The following is a 19,707-nucleotide window of genomic DNA, read 5'->3' as shown; positions in this document are numbered from 1 at the left end:
GTTATTTCACCTTTGGGTCTTAGTTTACTCTTCTAAATGTAGATAACAATTCCTTCCCCCACCAAAAAAAAAACCAAACAAAAAAACCCCCCAAAGAACCCAAAACCCACCTCTGTCCTGACCAGGTCAGAGGCATCTTGTCAGGATTAAATGCTCCTATGAGCCAGGCATTACTTGAGACTGTACATTTGGTCCTCACAATCATCTTTGGAGGGAGACTTTATTATTATTCCCATTTCTCAGATGAGAAAACAGAGGCTCATAAAACAGGCACTGTCACGTGCCTAAGCCTCCTCAGCTATTTAAAGAGGGAGTCAGACTTAGACCTGGGTCTTTCTGACTCTAAAACCCTCTGCTGGGCCCAAGCCCTAGTCCCTGCATTGAGGAACAAACAGTAAAAGGAAAACAGACACGAAACGCGTTTAGAAATGGCCCCAAGCCATCTAGATACTGTGGACGTCCTGGCTCCTGTTGGGTCTGAGGGCAGATGGACAGGTCAGGTCGGGGCTCCCCTCTCCAGGAAGTGTCTGGGTTCTGTGCTTCAAGCTGGGTGGGTTGGGGGTGATTCTTCTGTGATCTAGGGCCTGTAGATGTATATGAATGAACTTAAGGTTTTTTTCTTTTTTGGAAAAGGGAGTTTGGGTGGGCAGGAGGGAGAGGTTGGTGTCTTTTTTCATGGTTTGAGGTGGAGGAGGGAGACGTTTGTGTTCTTAGTTGTCTTGTACGGTTGTGCAGGCTGTATACTGCACGACTCCAGGAGGCACCATTCACACTATAGTCTAAGTGAATGGCACTCCCTAGAGTTTGCCCTACACATCATTCCTGATGGCCTTGAAGATGTTCCTTGGTATGATGGCTCCGTGGTAAGCAACGATAGCAGTTACAATTAACCGAAAACTTACTATGTAAACATGTAGCGTTTATTTTATCTTACCTGGCTCACAACAGTCATCTGAAACTGATACTCTTTTCTTTAATTGAAGTATAGTTGATATACGATATTATATGTTACAGGTGTACGATACAGCGATTCACAATGTTTAAAGCTTATACTCCATTTATAGTTATTATAAAATATTGGCTATATTCCCTGTGATGTACAATATATCCCTGTAGCTTATTTGATAAACAATAGTTTGTACCTCGTAATCCCCTCCCCCTATTTGCCCCTCCCCCTTCCTTCTCCCCACTGATTCCCTCTAGTTTGTTCTCCGTATACCTGTGAGTCTGTTTCTTTTATGTTATATTCACTACTTTGTTGTATTTTTTAAATTCCTGATGCTCTTGCTATCTGTGTTTTACCCATAGGAGACCTGAGGCTCAGGGGGTGTTAGAGGAGTTGCCCAGGCCGCACGTAGCTCTTTACCACTGTGCCACGCTGCCTCTGGACTCCGTGAGGCTGAGGAATTGGGGTGTGGTGGGAATTCCACTGCACGAGAATAAAGCCGTTATCTATTCTTTTGGCTGCGCCGCCTGCTTGTAGGATCCTTAGTTCCCCGGCCAGGGTTCGTGCCTGGGCCACGGCAGTGAAAACACCGAGTCCTAACCACTGGACCGCCAGGGAACTCCCTAAGCCATGATCTCTGTGTCTCTTTTCTTCCCCTGCCATGGTCACCCCTCCCCCACCACAGCTGGACAAGATGCTGGACCCCCAGGTGTGGCGGGAGGCAGCCACACAGGTCTTTTTCGCCCTGGGGCTAGGCTTTGGGGGTGTCATCGCCTTCTCCAGCTACAACAAACAGGACAACAACTGCCACTTCGACGCCGCCCTGGTGTCCTTCATCAACTTCTTCACCTCGGTGCTGGCCACCCTCGTGGTGTTCGCTGTGCTGGGCTTCAAGGCCAACATCATGAACGAGAAGTGCGTGGTCGAGTAGGTGGCCCCTTTCTCCTCCTGTCCTTTTTTCTCGCCGTCCACCTTCCCCTGGGAGAGTCCCCCTCCACCCGCGCTGGGCGATGGAGATCAGAGGAGCTCTCTGTCCCCAGCCCTGGACCACAGGGACAGCTTCAGAGATGTCTCCATCGATGCCCATGGCATCCTGCCTGGGTGTCTAGGAGGTACCCCCAGGATGGTGCCCAGTCCTGCCTTTTTACCTGAACTTTTTTTTTTTTAACCTTTTTTTCCAATTTTTTTGTCTTAAACCTTTTGACTTTACCCTTCCCTTTGTGCTGCAGGAATGCCGAGAAGATACTGGGGTACCTCAACACCGACGTCCTGAGCCGGGCCCTCATCCCTCCTCACGTCAACTTCTCTCACCTGACCACTAAGGACTACGCGGAGATGTACAAGGTCATCAAGACCGTGAAGGAGGACCATTTCTCAGCCCTGGGCCTCGATCCCTGCCTTCTGGAGGACGAGCTGGACAAGGTATGGGGCAGGCTGTCCTTCCAGGATGGGCAGAAAGGCAGGTGTGGGAGTGCAAGACCCAGAGACAGGCCATGGGTGGCTGGAGCTTGGGTGCAGAAAGCCTCCAGGGACTCATTTTTTTACTTGATAAGTGAGGACCTACTATGTGCCCAGAGAAGCACAGAGGGAAGGTGCTGGCCAAAACCCCTGCCCTGAGGTAGGGTGAGTCTCTCTGAGAAGACGAGGCAGGTGCACAAGTCCCAGAAATCAACGGGAACGGGGACGGCTTTCACGTGTCTTGAACGGGCTTCCTGCGCACCCGTCTCTGCCATGTGTAATGCGTTTGGAACAGTGCCTTGGACACAGCACGCAGAAAGTAAGTGTTTACATTAGCGTTTGCCCTTTGCTGTCTATCCCCTGGGCCCTCGTGACAGAGCCGTGAGCCGAGTATTAATGTTGTCTCCTGTTTTACAGGCGAGCAGCCTGTAAGCTGGGAGCCTGCTTGAGGTCTCACAGCTAAGAAGTAGGGGAGCCAGGGTTCAAATCTTGATGCTTCTGCCCCTCCCCCAGCTGTCCCACTCCCACTGCCACAGTGACCCTTAGCCCCTGGGGAGGGCAGGGCAATGCTGCCCCTCATTAACGTGCAGGCCCAAGTTTGGACACCTTGCTTCTATCCCCGTTTGCACAGCTGGAAACTTTCAAAGTGACTGTTCTGTTAGGAGGGGTAACAGGAGAGAGACATACCCACGGGGTCCTGGGATCCAGCTGGTGCCAGGGCTCACATGGGGCTGAGCCAGCTCCTCTCAGTCAGCCTCGATCAACCCTCCCCTTCTCCGTGGAGCCAGGGAAGATGACGCTTTCCCTGTGCTCGTGAAAAAGTCAGCTGCATTCTACTGGCGCCAGCCTAATGCTGAGGGACTGTGTCGCCTGTGAGCTCTTCCCATGTGATCAAGAGTGAAAGGGCCATGTCTGGGCACCCCTGCCCTCGTTTCTTCCCCAGGTAACTGGCAGCATAAAGGACGGCGCCCTTCCTTGAGACTCTGCCCCATTCTCACAGGCGTGGCCGGGTCCTCTGAATAAAAGTAGGATGATAGGGCTTCCCTGGTGGCGCAGTGGTTGAGAGTCTGCCTGCCGATGCAGGGGACACGGGTTCGTGCCCCGGTCTGGGAAGATCCCACATGCCGCGGAGCGGCTGGGCCCGTGGGCCATGGCCGCTGAGCCTGCGCGTCCGGAGCCTGTGCTCCACAATGGGAGAGTCCACAACAGTGAGAGGCCCGCGCACCACAAAAAAAAAAAAGAAGTAGGATGGTAGCAGGCTTTTTAAAAAAACATTTATTTATTTATTTGGCTGTGCAGGGTCTTAGTTGTGGCATGCGGGATCTTCATTGCCATGTGTGGGATCTTTGTTGCCATGTGTGGGACCTTCGTTGCCGTGTGCGGGATCTTTAGTTGCGACTTGAGGGATCTTTAGTTGCGGCATGCGGGATCTGGTTCCCTGACCAGGGATAGAACCCGGGCCCCCTGCATTGGGAGCACAGTCTTAACGGCTGGACCCCCAGGGAAGTCCCCGTAGCAGTTTTTTTACATAATATAATCTCGATAACATCTAAATGACAAGAACTACACTCTCACAGTCTGGGGAGGTGTTCCCTCGCAGTCCGCAGACACTACAGGATAGCACAGAAGTGATGTCAGCGGACAGTGTGTGGTCAGTTCCCTGTGAGCAGGGACCTGGGCATTAAAGCAGTGGTTCTCTACCTTGGCTGCCCATCAGAGTCACCTGGGGGCTTTATAAAACCCTGATACCCAGCCTTACCCCCAGGCCAAACGAATCATTGTCCTCGCGGAGAGACCCAAGCATCAGTGTTTTTAAAAGGCTCCAACGTGAGTCCCTTGGGCAGCTAAGGTGGAGACCACTTCGGTAAAGTCTGGCGTTCAGAGCTGGGGGCGGCTGCATTGCTTAGAGGAGGAGAGTCTTGAGCTGGGTGTGTTTCTAAAAGTGAGCATCTCCATCTGAATCACCTGGGGTCCTTGGACAGCTAGTAGATTCCAGGCCCCACAGGTGAAGTCCTGAATTAATGTTTTACTCCCTGGGGGGTATTCTGTTGCCCACTCACATTTGAGACCCACTGGCTGAAAGCAAGAGGATTTAGGGGGGCGGGGATCTCTGTGAAGGAGGGAACAGCTATATTCCTAAAGCTCTGAGGGCAGAGATAAGGAAGCAGGGGGCCCCCAGGTGGGCGTGGACCCTCACTCAGCCCCGCCCTCCGCACCCACCCTCAGTCCGTGCAGGGCACAGGCCTGGCCTTCATCGCCTTCACCGAGGCCATGACGCACTTCCCCGCCTCCCCGTTCTGGTCCGTCATGTTCTTCCTGATGCTCATCAACCTGGGCCTGGGCAGTATGATCGGGACCATGGCAGGCATCACCACGCCCATCATCGACACCTTCAAGGTGCCCAAGGAGATGTTCACAGGTAACTCCTCCTGGCAGCCCCCACTGGGCTTGTGGGCTGTCCAGGGGAACAGTGAACAGGTTGTGACTCTGACTGTAGAAAGATTGGGTTCCCACTGGGTTATTCATGACTCCATACTTAGAAAGCTCCACCCCCCCACCCCCCACCCAACCCGGCACACAGCTGGAGCCCGGCTACGCCACCCAGAGAAGAGCACTTCAGAGCCGGAAGGGAGAAGGCTGTTTGGGAATCTGTGCCAAACCTGGGCTGGGAGATAGGCCTCTTTCTTGGTTTGTTTGCCCTTCTCCCCAAGGGCCTGCTGAGGTGTCTTAGCAGGGGTGGCCTCCTCCGTGCAGGCCCTGCACCCTGTTCCATCCCTGTCACTCCCAGCCCCAGGGTGCTCCCTGCCTAGTAGAGTAGGAGCTCAGAACCTCAGCATCTGGACCCCCCTCCCCACCTCCATGCAGGGTTGGGCCTACCAGAGGGTGGGCTGCAGGCCTGCTGTGAGGAGGGGTGAGATGGGGAGGGACCTGGGTGCTCCTAAGACCCCTGGGGCACCACCCACCCTGCACCTTTGGCCCCATACCGGCCTCCCGGCTCTCTGTAGTGGGCTGCTGTGTCTTTGCCTTCTTCGTGGGGCTGTTGTTCGTCCAGCGCTCCGGAAACTACTTTGTCACCATGTTTGATGACTACTCGGCCACCCTGCCACTCACCGTCATCGTCATCCTTGAGAACGTCGCTGTGGCCTGGATCTATGGAACCAAGAAGTAAGGGGGACATGGGGGAGAGCTGGGGACAGGAGGAGGGGTCTATCCCACCCATCATGACTCCCTGGAGAGTGCTGTGTTCCCAGGGCTGCTCATGAGTGGTGCAGGAGATCACAGAGTCAGAATGTCAGCCAGAAAGTGCCCTTACAGATCACTTAGGGAAACTGAGTCTCAGAGAGAGGACACGACTGTCCAAGGCCACTGGGCTGGTGAGAGAGAGAGCCAGGCTGAGGACACGAGTCTTCTGGATTCAGGCGCTGGCATCATCCTGAATGGGCTTAAACTACCATAGCACCTTTCCTGGGTACCAACTCTTCAGAATTCTGTCAAGCTCATTAAGCCCTTGGTGGGTACACAAGAGGCCCCTGCCCTCAAAGAACCATTGACTTCAGCAGCCTGACTCATAGTTCTAGAGTGAGCTACAAAGGAGTATGAGACAATGTGTGGTTTGGGCCCTAAGTTTGGGGTTGGGTGGGGTAAGAGAATTCAGCAATATGAAAGGATTGGGTCTCGTAGCCTGAGCCTCAGGGAAACCTATACACACTGTCAGCCCCTGGCCTCATTCCTCATTTCAGGACAAATCTGTGTCCCCAGGAAGTCCTTTCACTCACTCAGCAACGCCCGGGGCTCCTCTAACCCACTCAGCCTGACCCACCCCGATGTCTAGACCTGGTCTCAGAATCAGACTCTCACAGGCCCTGCTACAGCCATCTACTTCCTAGAGTGCAGGAGGGAACGGGCTGATAAGAGAGAGAGAGCGACCCTGTGAGCCGGGGTTAGGACAGGCTGCTGGAAAGGCTCTCCCTCTTCTGCAGTCTGGTGAAGCCCCGTACCCCTTCTCAGACTGTTATTTTTTAATGCACAAGATAAAATATGTAAGATTATATAGGAAACTAGTTATATTAAAAATTAGCAAAATAATGTTTAAAATCTGTGATACAGTAATATACGTGTAGTTTATTTTTACTGCATTAAGTTACAAGATCTAGCTGTGGGTCTAATAACAATGGTAATTTCAAAGCAGTGATGAGCATAAATGATGTTTGTCGGTATCTCAATTGTAATGTGATAGGGAAATATCTGTGATTTAATCAATTGCTTACAGCATCTTGGGTACTGTTAATACTACTGTTGTTGCTTGCACTTATAACAGAAAGAAATGCAAGATTTCAGCTAGGTGTTACTGAGGTAAAGATGATTTTTTTTTAATGCCATTCATGTACACAGCCTGCCAGCCTCCCGGAATTTCACCCACATGCCCAGTGGTTAGGCATCCCTGAGTCAGGACGGCCTTCCGCCTTTGGACACTAGGAATGTGCACTTCTACCTCTCTTCCAGCAGGGGGAGTCTAGAGCCAGGCCAGCACCAGGTGGGCTGGGTGCCCAGCAAAGCCCTCTGGAGCCTGTCCACCTGCCCAGGGCGTGTCCTGTGGGCTGTATCATATCCCTGGGTGAGGTGTGACGTGACATAGTCAGAGGAAGTTAGGGGAGGACAACAGAGCCTTTTCAGAGGCCAGTGGGGCCACAGAATAACGTATTGAATGCAAAGAGTGTAATAGCCTGGGAGGGAGGGACTGGTCAGTGAAGGCTTCCTGGAGGAGGTGGCTGGGGGGCATGTGCCGGCATAGTGAGGGTGCCAATTTCTGGACCCTGCGCTGTGCTTGGCAGGTTCATGCAGGAGCTGACGGAGATGCTGGGCTTCCAGCCCTACCGCTTCTATTTCTACATGTGGAAGTTCGTGTCTCCACTGTGCATGGCTGTGCTCACCACGGCCAGCATCATCCAGCTGGGGGTCACGCCCCCGGGCTACAGCGCCTGGATCAAGGAGGAGGTGAGAGGCGGGGGCCTGAAACCCCAGGGACATTGGCATCTTTCCAGGCCTTTAATGCCACAGGTGGTAGAGATAACCCCTTATAGGGCAACTACTCAGTGCCAGACCCTGCCAGAGGCTTTGCACAGCTGATCTGTAACCTTTACAACAACCCAAAGAGAGAGGTGGTGTTATCGCTGTCACACAGATGGGGAAGCTGAGGGTCAGAAAGGTGAACGCACTTGTCCAGTCTTTCTAACCCATGTTTTCTCTCTCTGTGGAGTCCATGGAGTGGAACCACCCCAACTTTTTACAAGTGCAGAAGCTGAGACCCAGGGAGGCTCAGGCCCTTAGCCAAGGGGACCAGCTAACCCAAGGAGCAGCCCCCGATGAACCCCATCTCTGCCAGTGCCTGGCCGGGATGAGTGCGGCGGGGAAGTTGTCCTGGAGTCTGAGAGGGTGAGGCTGTGGCAGGGCGGGCAGCAGCCCTCATCCGTGTCCACCCCTAGGCTGCCGAGCGCTACCTGTATTTCCCTAACTGGGCCATGGCTCTCCTGATCACGCTCATCGTCGTGGCTGTCCTGCCCATCCCTGTGGTGTTCGTTCTGCGGCACTTCCACCTGCTCTCCGACGGCTCCAACACCCTCTCCGTATCCTACAAGAAGGGCCGCATGATGAAGGACATCTCCAACCTGGAGGAGAACGACGAGACCCGCTTCATCCTCAGCAAGGTGCCCAGCGAGGCGCCCTCCCCCATGCCCACTCACCGCTCCTACCTGGGGCCCGGCAGCACCTCGCCCCTGGAGACCAGTGGCAACCCCAATGGACGCTATGGGAGTGGCTACCTCCTGGCCAGCACCCCTGAGTCGGAGCTGTGACCACCGCCCCGCCCTGCCCGCCTCGCCTCCCGCACCCAGCCAGCCCACGTGTCCCAGCCTGGCTTTTCCTTCCAGGCCAGGCCCTCTGCCCAAGGGGAGGGGCTCTGCCCTGCCTCATCCTCCACCCCAGTCCCAGCCGACTTCTGCTTCCTAGATCTGAGTGGGGGCTGGGAGAAGCTCTGTCCCCCAGTCTAGGCCCCCAACCCAGCTAACCTTCAGAGATCCCCTTACCAAACCACAGCTGAGTTACTGGAACCGCCCAGACGTCCCAATTCCCAGCACAGGGGAGACTCCAAGTGGCCACTCCAGGGGTCACTCCACACTCCCTCTCTCCTGCAGTTCTTAGGTCTCGGAGTCCCTTAGGTCTGTGCTGTCAGGTAGTGGTGGTGGCGCAGGCATGGGTTGGGTGGGGTGTCCCTTTCCAGAAGTGCCCAATTTAAGGTTGGAGATGGGGCAGAGGTGCCAGGACTCAGGGCTTAGACTTTGGGATGGAGTCTGCAGAAATCCCCAAGTTCTGTTTGGTGAGGCAGACGGTGCCCTCTGGTTTCAAGCATGAGCCTTGGCAGTGGGGGTGGTGGGATGAGGGGGCTCCTTGGCCCCAGGCTCAAGGTGGACCCTCCAGTGTTCTTGGCCCTGCCTGGGGTGGGGGGGTGTCCTCCCGCATCCTGCCTGGTAGGGCAGTGACTGGCCCCAGAGCCTTTCCCACTTCCATTAGAGCTTAGCCTGCCCTCTCCCCACACCCCCATCCGGGAGCCCAGAGTCGTGGCCTCTGTCTCTGTCCTCGAGAGAGGAGAGGTCTCCAGAGCACACCTGATGGCTCACAGCACAAGTCAGATGGTTTGGAGCACAGCTGTGAAGCACGCCCCGTCCCCTCTCGCCAGGGGCCCGACTTTCTTGCTAGCGGCAGCTTCTGCCCTGGAGCGGCAGTCCCTGGAGTTCAGGGGCTCACACCTGGGAAGGAGATGATTTCACTGCCCCTTTGGGCTGCCGCCTCTCTCCTTGTACAAGCACAGCCACCCGGTGTGCACGTCGTGTGTGGATACCTCGGAAACCTTTCCCAAGCCGCCCGGCCCGTGGCGGGGTGTGGGGGGGCACAGGCTGTGCTGTGGCCACTGGAAGCTGCCCAGGGGGAGGGCCGGGCCTCTGTCCTGGGGCCCAGCCCTGCAGCACCCCACCCACGCTTACCTTTGCCTCCCCCGGAAGAGGGCCGCCCTCGGAGTGCAGGCTAAGAGGATTGGAACCTGATTGGAGGTCAGAAGTCTGCAGAGAGATGAATGGACTGATGAAAGGATGCAAGGATGGGTGGATGCAAGGAAGGAGGGGTGGGGAGGAAGGAAGACTGGCTGGGACAGCAAACCTCCATCTTTGCGAGCTGCAGTGGGCAGGGCAGGGGCAGGCCTGGCTCCTTCACAAAGGGTCCTGAGTCACTCTTGTGCCCCTGACTGCTCTCAGCCCTGCGAGGGACACACTAGGCCCAGGGGTCCCTCCTCTACCCCTTAGTCCCTTGGTTTTCCCCGCCCCCCTTGGGGTCCACTTGCCACCTCCGTTCCTCGTCCTCCTCCCACACGTGCTCCCGTTTCCAGCCCTCTCAGCCCCACCCATCCTTCCTGAGTGTGTGGGGGGAGGGGGAGACCCACATCTCCACAAAGACATGAGCTTCTGGGACACCACGTCACGCCTTAGGCCCCCTCACCTGACAGCATCTCCTACCTGGCCCTGTGCCTAATCCCAAGCAGAAATAGCAACAGGAAAAGCAAGGCCCCAGGAGAGACACTACTATATATACTCTATATATTCTATTTCTATTGTATATTCAATCTGTACATGTGGGTGTAAATGCTGTTAAATGACAAACCCAATATTATACTGTGGCTGGTGGACTATTTTCATCCTCAGTGCTGTAAAGATCTATTTTCATTGTATATTTGATATATTTTTAATTTTGTAGCGTGTGGCTGGACCAGGCCCCATCACGCCAGCCTGTGACAGGGCGGCTGAGCTGGGGCCGTCAGCTTGGTCCTCGTGGGCTGGGTAGTGCTCGTAGCCGGCTGCCGTAGGCCGGGCCCTGTCCTGCTGCGTCTCTGCCATTAGACGTAGGGCCCCGAGCTTGGTGTGTGCGTGTGTGTGCGCGCACACATATGTGGGTGTGGGTGTGGGTGCGTGTAGGGTGCTGACTTGTGATCCCTGTGTTCACCACGTTCCTGAAGGCCACGCTGCCCTCCTGCCACCTCCTTCTCCTCTCAGCTCCGTCAGGCTGAGTTCCGTGGGAAACCCGCGTCCTGGGAAAGGCACATGCCTCTCACTGGTGACTCATTGCTTTCACCCCATTGGGCTTGCCAGAAACAGGGAATGAGGCATCTTAGGGGAGTGGGAGAAGTCCCCACATTTATTTTCTCGCTGTGCCCACTGGAGACACAATGTCTTCAGCTCCGGGGAAAGTGCTGGGTTCCTTAAGATGGTGAGACCCCAAGAGGGCGTCATCTCACCGCGCCTCTGTCCTGTGTTTGTCCTTGAGACGTCCCTGACAGTGTTCAGGGGGAACAGCCGCCCCTCCCCTGTGCTTCTGACACACACACACCCCTGCTCACTCCTCAGGGGAGCTGGGAGTGGATAGGGCCGATGGGGTCAAGAGCAGGTAGGGCATCTGACGGAGAGAGATCCAGCCCCAGATTCCCTGGAGGAGCAGGACGTGGCCAGAGAGGGGCAGGCCCTATGTTCCAGCACAGGGTCCCCACCCCACTGACTTTGGTGCTGTCCATGCAGTGCCCACAGGGGACAGAGCAGACTCCGGGGCAGAGCAGGGCAGGCCAGGGGTGTACCTGAAAGAGTCCCTGGTGGCTGGTCCTGCCTCTGCCCGCCCTCCAGCCCCAGTCACCAGCTTCTTGCCCAGGGAGCCCACTCCGCTGAGGCAACGTGAAGCCTGAGGCCCAGACGGGTGGACGGGTGGGCACAGAGGTTGATGCCAGCCAGGTTGGCTTTTGCCCTCGAGCAAACAGTCTGTGGGGACTAGTGCTAGGAGAGGCCCTCCTGACTCAGCCTACGGGCCGTGAGGCTGGGGGCCAGAAGCTGTGTGGTCCCAGGCCCACGCAGGCCTGCACTAGTACGGGGAGGGGGCTTCCCTCTAGCTTCTTCACAGCTGCACCTCCCCCCTCCCACTGGAGTACATGTTGGGACGCACCCGACTCCCTGAGCGCCCACCAGGCCCCCAAACTGGGGGGGCCTGCTGCCCCTTCACCGGAGCCTAATGACTGGGGATGGGGGAGAAGGGCCCAGCGTCCCTTCTCACCCTAAGCACACATGCCAGGTGTCACTTTCGGTTCTGGCGCAAGTTCAGAAAAATTCTCCACGTGCCCCATGCTGGTCAGAGCCCTGGGTCCAGACCACTCAGCCCAGGGGAGGGGATGAGGCTTTGTCACCCCTGGAGCCCCTCCTTCCTCTCTACACCCCCCATGGTGTACAATAAAGTGTCTGTTCTTACCAAACCCCTCTTGCCTTTCTGACCTGCTCTGGGATCAGGGAGAGGGGATGGGAGAGGCCGCGGATCCCGAGGGCGGCTTTGGGTTGAAAGCCTGGATGGGATGGGTTGGTGAGGACCGCTGTGGGACTTTGGGGGCTGCCTGGCTGTCTGGCTGTCTGGCTGAGGAGGATGAAGAGGGGCATGTGTTTATTTTCCTAGGAATTGTCCAGGATAGGTAACCGCATACACTGGTAGGAAGCCTTACGGATTCCAAGTACTTCACACATCTAAGCTCGTGTGGTCACAGAGCAACAGCTCTCTGAGGGAGATATGCTGTTGTCCACGTTTTTCCAGATGAGGCAAATGAGGCTTCGTCTGATATGAGGATGGTGTTTTGTGTCTGTGTACGGGACCTCGTAGTGAAAATTCTGACCCTGCCTTACTGCCGGGAAGACAGCCATCTAGGCCTGTCAGTTCTGCAAGGGGGGAGGTGGGAGGGGCTGAGGGTGGGAAGACGCCAGTGTCCAGAGGCCTAAGACTGAGGTGGGGGATGGCCGGGGACTTGAGGGTTTGCCAGGAGCAGGCCACTTAAGTTCTGAGAGAACGGCCCCTCTCTTCAAGGTAGCTATCTTTTTTGCAAACTTCAGTAGAAGGTAAAGGTGAAATATGAGACTGTTCATTGCCTTTTTTCACAAATTTCAGTCTCAAGTATTTATTGAGCACCTACTGAATGCTTAGCTCTGGAGAACAGAATGACCTGGGGGTAGGGAAGCACTACTTCTTTGCTTACCCTCAAGGAGCACAGACACTGGAAGAGACAAGAAGTATGGATCCTGGGGGAGGCCCCACCACAGGGCACTCTACTCCAGTCTAGAATGATGCTACCTGATACCTGACACCCCCAAAGTCCCCCAAGGAACTTTCCATTTCCTTCTCCTGCCAGAGAAGAAAGTGTTATTCCAGGAATAGCCACCAGATGGCAGGAAAACCTTTCTCTCCAGGTCTTGGTCCACTTACCCATCTACTCCACTCCATCACTTATTCTTTTGCGGGCTAATTTATTCTTGAACAAACATTTATTAAGTATCCACCATGAACAAGCTCTGTGCCAGCTATGGATACACAAAGATAAATAAATCAGCAGCGCTCACTGTCCTGAGTTTGGGGAAGGGAACCCCTCCTCCCCCGCCCCCCCATCTTCAAATCTCCCCATATATCTCTTAAACAGGGAATGTCTTGGTGCTAAGAATATCACTCCTTGAAAATTAATTCAATTATTTGTTTAAAGGTAATGTTTTGGGTTGAAATGCCAACGCTCCTGCCAGGAGGGACACATAGATCCACTAAAAAGCGATATCACAAATGCTTGGGTTTGAGGGAGTTATGGAGTCAGACTTCCCAAGTTCAAGTTCAAATGCCAGCTAGGCTTCCTGCTTCCTGAAAGACCTAGGGCAAGTTATTTAACCCCTCTGAGCTTAAATTTCCTAGTCTGTAAGACAGGTATGGATTGAATGAGATAATGCATGTTGCTGTGTATCAAGTTACTCCAAAGCTTAGTGGCTTGAAACAACCGTTCTATTATATCTCATGATTTTGGGGGTGAGGAATTCAGGTATGGCTTGTCTGAGTGGCTCTTCTAGTGGCAGTTGAGGTCACTCAGTGCTATTCAACCGGCAGATGAGCTGGTCTGGAGGGTCCAAGGTAGCCTCACTCACATTCATTCAAATGGCTGGCACCTCAGTGAGAGCAGCCGGCAGCCTGGGCTCAGACTGTCCCCAGAGGAGCATGTACAACTGGATTCCACAGCGCAGTTCATCTCTGGGTGGCCAGACTTGTATGTGATAGCTCAAGGTGCCCAGAGAGATCGATTCAAGAGATGGGAGATGGAAGCTGTCAATTTCTTAAGGCCTGGGCCTGGAAAATGGCATAGTGACACTTCTGCCATATTCTGTGGGTCACAGCGTCTTCCCAGAGTTAATGGGAGGACATACAGACCCCGCTTGTTGATGGGAAAGGGGCCAAAGAATTTGTGGCTGCCCACGAAACAGGCCTATTCCAGGGTGCCAGAGATCTTCAGTCACTGGTGCCTGAGTGGGGCACAATCAGCTAAGTTCTGATGGGGAAGTGAATGGCTGAGCTTGGGCCCTGGGTATAGAGAGCAGACAGGGAGGAAGAGGAGGGCGTGAGGGGGGCATGGGAGACAACTTTTTTTTTTTTTTTTTGTGGTACGCGGGCCTCTCTCTGTTGTGGCCTCTCCCGTTGCGGAGCACAGGCTCCGGACGCGCGGGCTCAGCGGCCATGGCTCACGGGCCCAGCCGCTCCGCGACATGTGGGATCTTCCCGGACTGGGGCACGAACCCGTGTCCCCTGCATCGGCAGGCGGACTCTCAACCACTGCGCCACCAGGGAAGCCCCGGAGACAACTTCTTTTGACGCATGCTTGCCCGGGGCAGGTAGCATGAAGTAGGTTTGAATCATGACTCTATCACCAACCCTATGACCTGGGGCAAGTCCCTGAACCCTCTGAACCTCCACTTTCTATAGGGAGAATGACAATAACAACGCTTCCTTGCAGAGATGTTGGGAGGAAAAAATGAACTCTTTCTGGAAAACCTACTGGAATCCAGTATAGAATTCTTTCCAAACTGGAATATAATAGGTGCTCATTAAACATTAGCTTCCTTCCTTCTTGCAACTGGAGTAAGTCCATGGGGCCTGCTTCATTCTGGGGGCCCCATCACCTTTGCAGTGAGTCATTCTCCCAGAGCTAGTTTGAAAGCCTAAAACGCAAAGAAGCCAAGGAAGGAGGGGAGAGAAGGCACTGTTTTAAGGAAAGGGAGTATCAGAAGTGTGGGTGTCCCCCCAGTCCCTCACACCATCATGCTCCCCCCAACAAACAGCCATAAACAGCTACACAGCTTCAGCCAGCTCCAGCCACAGGGCCTTGGGCTAGAGGAGAAGGATTCTACAGACCATAGGGATACGGCGGCTTTTTTAAAAAAGGCCCCAAATTCTTTAACACTTCAAGGGAATGGAGTCCGTGCTCCTCCCCTGGAATCTGGGTGAGCAAAACCTTCCTTTGACCAACAGAGTATGGCAGAAATCATGCTATGTGACTTCTGAGGCTAGATTAGAATTGGTCATGCCACTTCCGTTGGGAGTTCTGGGGAAACCCAGCCACCATCTAAGGAGTACAACTACCCTGAGACCAGCCTGTGCCAGAGAGGCCGAGCGTTTGCAGGTGTACCACTGACAGCTTCAGCCAAGCTCCCAGCCAGCAGCCAGCGTTAACTGCCAGCCACATGCACACACCACGGTGAACATTCCGCCCAGCTGAGCCTCAGACGTCTGCAGCCCCGGCTGACATCTGCCTGCAGCCGTGTGAAGAACTCTAAACCAGGGCTGTCTGACAGCCCTTCCTAACTTCTGACCCATAAAATCATGAGCAAAATACAGCACTTGTTGGATTTATACCACGAAGTTCGGGTAACTTGTTTCATAGCGACAGTAACCGGAATATAAACCGTAGTGCATATCTGGCCCAGCCTCCTCGTAGAATAGAACTGGCCCAGAGATGGGAAACTCAGAGCCTCATAAACCGCGGAGTTGGAGTCAAAGGGCTGCAAGCGATCTGAGTGTCAACCAAGCGGGGGCAAAATTGGGGTCAAAGACTGGGTTTCTCCCAATCCAGTGCACCCTCCAGTAGAGCAAGATGCTGACAGGGAGGGCTCCCACCTTCTCCCACCCTCACCCCACTGCCTCATTAATTCCATGCATCAAGTATAAACCAAGTATTCTGAGTGCCTAGGATTGTGCTAAGCACTGGGAATACACAAAGAAGGTCAGGCAGGGGTCCCTTGCCTTGTACTTCTACTGCCTTGTAGAAGCAGTAATAATCTGACTTGGCACGTCCTGTCACTGTCACACTCACCGGAGCCAGGCACACTGCTGCATTTACTTACATGGTCTTACATGGGAGGAAACCCTGGGAAATGGGGAGAAGACCATGTGTGTCGCTCAACAACCACCCAACCATTATTAGGATTACTCCAAGTGAGCCACGGTGCCAGCTGTAGAGCAGAGCTCCACCCTGGGGCTCCCTGGGTCAGAGCTGGCTGGCTTCTGGGTCTGTCTGTTCTTCCCAGGGCTGACCCAAGCAGGGAAGAGTCCCTGGGCTTCGTGAGTATCCAAGAGGAGCCAGACTTTGGTCTCCCTCTCCAGACAACTGCTTTCCTTTCCCTGGGACACCGCTGGAGGGGACCGGACCCATCAGGACTAATTAACCACTCTAATGGAATAAGCCAGTTTTGCTGGAATTTAGCCCAGGTGGGAGGAAGCTGTACTTTTCTAGATGGAGAGGCACTGAGTGTCAAGGAGTCTTGCCAGCTGGGCCCTGAGCTACCGGGTGTGCACGCGTGCTCTTACTCTCTGCACCTGGCCTGGGTCTCTATCTCAGCAGCCTTGAGCCAGGAGGGCTCCGGGAGTCCCCTTAGCTGCCCTGATCCTGTGAGCCCATGAACACTGTTCTACATTCAGAGGCCCTGTGGGCCCAATATCCTTCTTGACCCTTGGCCCAAGCCCAGGCCCAGCTCAGTCTCCCAGCACTCACTGCGGCTCCACAGGGCTGGAATCTGTCAAGGAGAATGTGCTTGTGAGCTGACAATCAGGTCCCTTCTAGCCCTTTGACTCCAAGTCCATGGTTTATGAGGCTCTGAGTCCTGGCCAGGCCTGAGCTTGTAGCCTGTACCCTTCTGGTCTTTTCCCTTTAAGAGCTGGGCCATCAAAGGCCATCTCTGGTGTTCCCCAAGAGCCCCAAATACACCTTCACTAGGATTTTCACAGCAACTCAGCCCTACCTTTGTACCTTGTGCCGAGCCCTTCTAGCTGACCTCTGCAAGGCCCCGTGGGCTGTCCTCTGTGTCTGGGTTCTTCCCAGACCCCTCCTGGGAAGGCTCTCAGCATTTGACTTGGAGCCTGCAAGTCTCCACAGGCTGCCTGGGGGTGGGGGTGGGAGGTAGGATAAAGTGAAGTGATAAGCACACGGGAGGTTTCAGCCTCCTCTCACCCTCCCTTCTCTCCCTCCATGAGGGGAAAAGCTCTATCACCCTCTGCCCCAATGATGATGACTGATAAAGCAATTCAATTAACCAGTCTGGGAAGCAGGGAAGGCTGGGAAAGGATGCTGGCTCCTTGACCTGGACCTCAGGGAAGAGGGTTTGGTTCTTGGCAGGAGCTGGAATACCAAAAGGGGGAGGTGTGAGTATCAATGGCTAGGACTTTGCCTTGGCAGCCATTGGGCCTGCTCCTAGGCCTGGAGCCCCTCAAAACAAGCAGAGTCCGCAGAAAAAAAATGGAGAGGAAATTGGCTAGCTTCTGTCACCTCAAAGTGGCTGAGCCCCACACCAAGCTCCCAGTGGGCAAACAGGAAGGGTAAGTGGCTTTGATGTCAGGCTCTCAAGCCTCCCACTGGCCAGATCAGCCTCAGCTCTCAGAGAGCAAGGGCCTCATATGAGGGGGCTCTAGAAAGGCTACAGGTGCTTAAAAGAGCCCCCATCTGTTCCACTCTGGGATCAAACATTGCTCTCTTCCTTTTCTTTGCTATACCTTTATTCCTGTTGAGGAAAACCCACTGTGACTGACACTTTAGCATGAACTGGCTCCCAGATGGATGTTCTTTCCAGACAGCTGGAAGAAACCTGGGCATCCAGAGGAGGAAAGTGGAGAAAAGGGAGAGAAGTTTGTGGAATTCGGAATTTCCAGCTGTGACTGCTTCGTGGTCTTGCTTAAGCCTGTTGGTCATCAAGATCTTGGAGGAAAGGAAAAGGGAGAGATCAGGCCAAGTCCCAGATGGGAAAGATACCTGAGGTCCTGGAATTGACCGGAAGCCTATCAGCCCCATTTTCTCCCAAGACGGCAGCCCAGTGAGGTCTGGAGCAGGGCCTCCTAGCACCACCAGGGGGCAGCACCCACCCATCCACAGTAGGTTGTCACATGGCAGTCTGGTGGGGCGGGGGGGCTCTCTCCTTCCTGGGTTCTGAGCTTTTCGGAAATAGCAGGACCTCATACATACAGAATTGATGGAGACAAGCCCTATGAGGCCAGCTGCGGCATGCTGAATCCTCCAGAAAATTCCACAGAGGCCCAGGTAACAGGTTAGCCCAGAGCTCTAGGATAAAACCTTCAGCAAGTGGTGAGGTCTTCTCTGGAGGCCTCTGGCCTGGCTGAGTTCCCTTCTCCAGGAGCCGGGCAGTGTGCTGAGTCAGGGGCCCTCCCACCCAGTGCACTTTCACCCCGCTGCCTCTCCCAGGCTGCGCCCTCTGTTTTCAGTGACTCTTCCTGGGTTCCCCTGCTCCGACCCCAGCTTTCTGACCTCCTGTCCAGGCCTCCTTTTTCTCTGGCAGTTTTCTCCCTCCACTTATCTCCCCACATGCTTCTCACCATCTACAAACAGCAGAGTGAAAGCACCAAGAGGGTGGAGATTTACCAGGGCAAGGTTGGAGGGGCTCTGTTTTGTCTGTTGACTTTCGGGGCCTGGAACAGCTTCTGGCACATAGTAGGTACTCAAGAAATATTTACTGAATGAACAAATGACTTAGGAGAGGGATGCTGGGATGGTATTTTTCACTTCTCCCACCCACCCCCACCAACCTCTCCCTTTTCTTGGAATGACTGAGTTCAGCCAGCCTGAAGAATGGAAAGTGGGGGAGAGACCCCAAGGGAGTTTGCCAGGACACAACCAGATAGGGCTTTAAAGCTATTCATTGCAGTCAATTCTTTAATAACCGTGCTGTGGTTCTTCCTTCCTCACTCGAGCTTCTGGCCAGTCCTGGGTCTTCTCTCCCCAGTCACAAGTGGGAGATTTGTTTTCCACTGCAGCAAACTCAAAGCCAGCTAAACTCTGAAATGCAGACATCAGGCCCAAGGGGTAGGGAGACTGGACACAAAGTGAGTGCCAGCAAATGAGCGTTTCTGACTACAGGTCAGGATGGTATTTACCTCTTCTGCATGTTAGTACAGATCACAGATCGTCATCATCATTTTGGTTTTCTGACTTCATTAATGACAAGATTTTGCTTATAAGAATTCCCCGTATTTGTACTGGGCTTCTATTCTAACCTCTCCTCAGAGCACCCCCAAGCCCCTGTCTTGTTTCTCCCAGTATAGCCAGGTACTGCCTGAGCTGGAAAACAGGTGATGCACAGGTGTCCAGGGAAGGTGTGTTAATCACCTTGCATTTCTGCTTTAAAATCCTTCTTACGGTGATCTGGACAGACATGGAGGCTTGCCTGAAACTGTAAAAAAAAAATTTTTTTTTTAATTAAAAACAAAGAGGATTAATTTAAAGATGTGGAAGAGGTCTGGACTTAAAAACAAACCAAAAAAAATGAATCTGGACATTGCTCTTGGGATGAGGCCAGTCAAGTCGGGCTAGTGCCTAATGTTTTGGGTACAGCAGCTTCTCAATCACTTAGCAAACAGGTTCTCAGAGGCAGGCACTGTGGGAGCTATTAAGGTGAAAAAGCAGTCCGGACTGGAAGAGCTCAGGGTCAGAGAGGGGAGATGAGACAGGAAAAGGGCAAAGTCAGCTTGCAATGAGTGAAACAGTAGAACCAGGAGGTTGCTCCCTAGGATAATAAGCCACGGCTTTAACCTAATGATCTTTCAGGGCAACCTGCCCCACACCCATAACAGCGCCAAGGCTACGGTTTCCTTCCGCCCGCCTAAACCAGGAGATGCTTCTCTGCCCAAGGCCGCCGGGTCCCTTATTCCACCGCGGGGGCTTCGGTGACTGTGACAGAGGCCGCAAGCATAGAGACCACGGGGATCTTGGACCCAGTTGGGGGCGGAGTCGTCAGGAGGCCCTAACACAGTGTCTGGGGGAGGAGGGGGCAGCCTCCTCCTAGCGACACTGTCTCTCCGCTCTTTCTTCCCCGGCCTCCAGTCAGCCACAATTAACCGGCAACAAAGCAATCAGCTTGGTGGGGACGAGGCAA

The 19,707-nt window shown here is 54.2% G+C and overlaps 1 protein-coding gene across 1 annotated transcript in view; it reads left to right on the top strand.

The window, feature by feature from the left end:
* The window catches only part of SLC6A17 (solute carrier family 6 member 17), a 49,528-nt gene extending 40,812 nt beyond the window's left edge, over nucleotides 1-8,716 (top strand). The window contains exons 7-12 of the mRNA XM_029229170.1: nucleotides 1,632-1,873; nucleotides 2,176-2,368; nucleotides 4,631-4,823; nucleotides 5,410-5,569; nucleotides 7,237-7,399; nucleotides 7,888-8,716. Coding sequence (XP_029085003.1) covers nucleotides 1,632-1,873; nucleotides 2,176-2,368; nucleotides 4,631-4,823; nucleotides 5,410-5,569; nucleotides 7,237-7,399; nucleotides 7,888-8,256 — 1,320 coding nt within the window. The 3' untranslated portion in view covers nucleotides 8,257-8,716. The remainder of the gene's footprint in view (nucleotides 1-1,631; nucleotides 1,874-2,175; nucleotides 2,369-4,630; nucleotides 4,824-5,409; nucleotides 5,570-7,236; nucleotides 7,400-7,887) is intronic.
* The last annotated feature ends 10,991 nt before the right edge of the window (nucleotides 8,717-19,707 follow it).

Source organism: Monodon monoceros, unplaced genomic scaffold, assembly GCF_005190385.1.
Source record: "Monodon monoceros isolate NGI ecotype Baffin Bay Population unplaced genomic scaffold, NGI_Narwhal_1 Super_Scaffold_18, whole genome shotgun sequence".
NCBI classification, from domain to species: Eukaryota; Metazoa; Chordata; class Mammalia; order Artiodactyla; family Monodontidae; genus Monodon; species Monodon monoceros.
The sequence above is the reverse complement of the archived record's forward strand: the minus strand, read 5'-3'. Positions and strand labels throughout refer to the sequence as shown.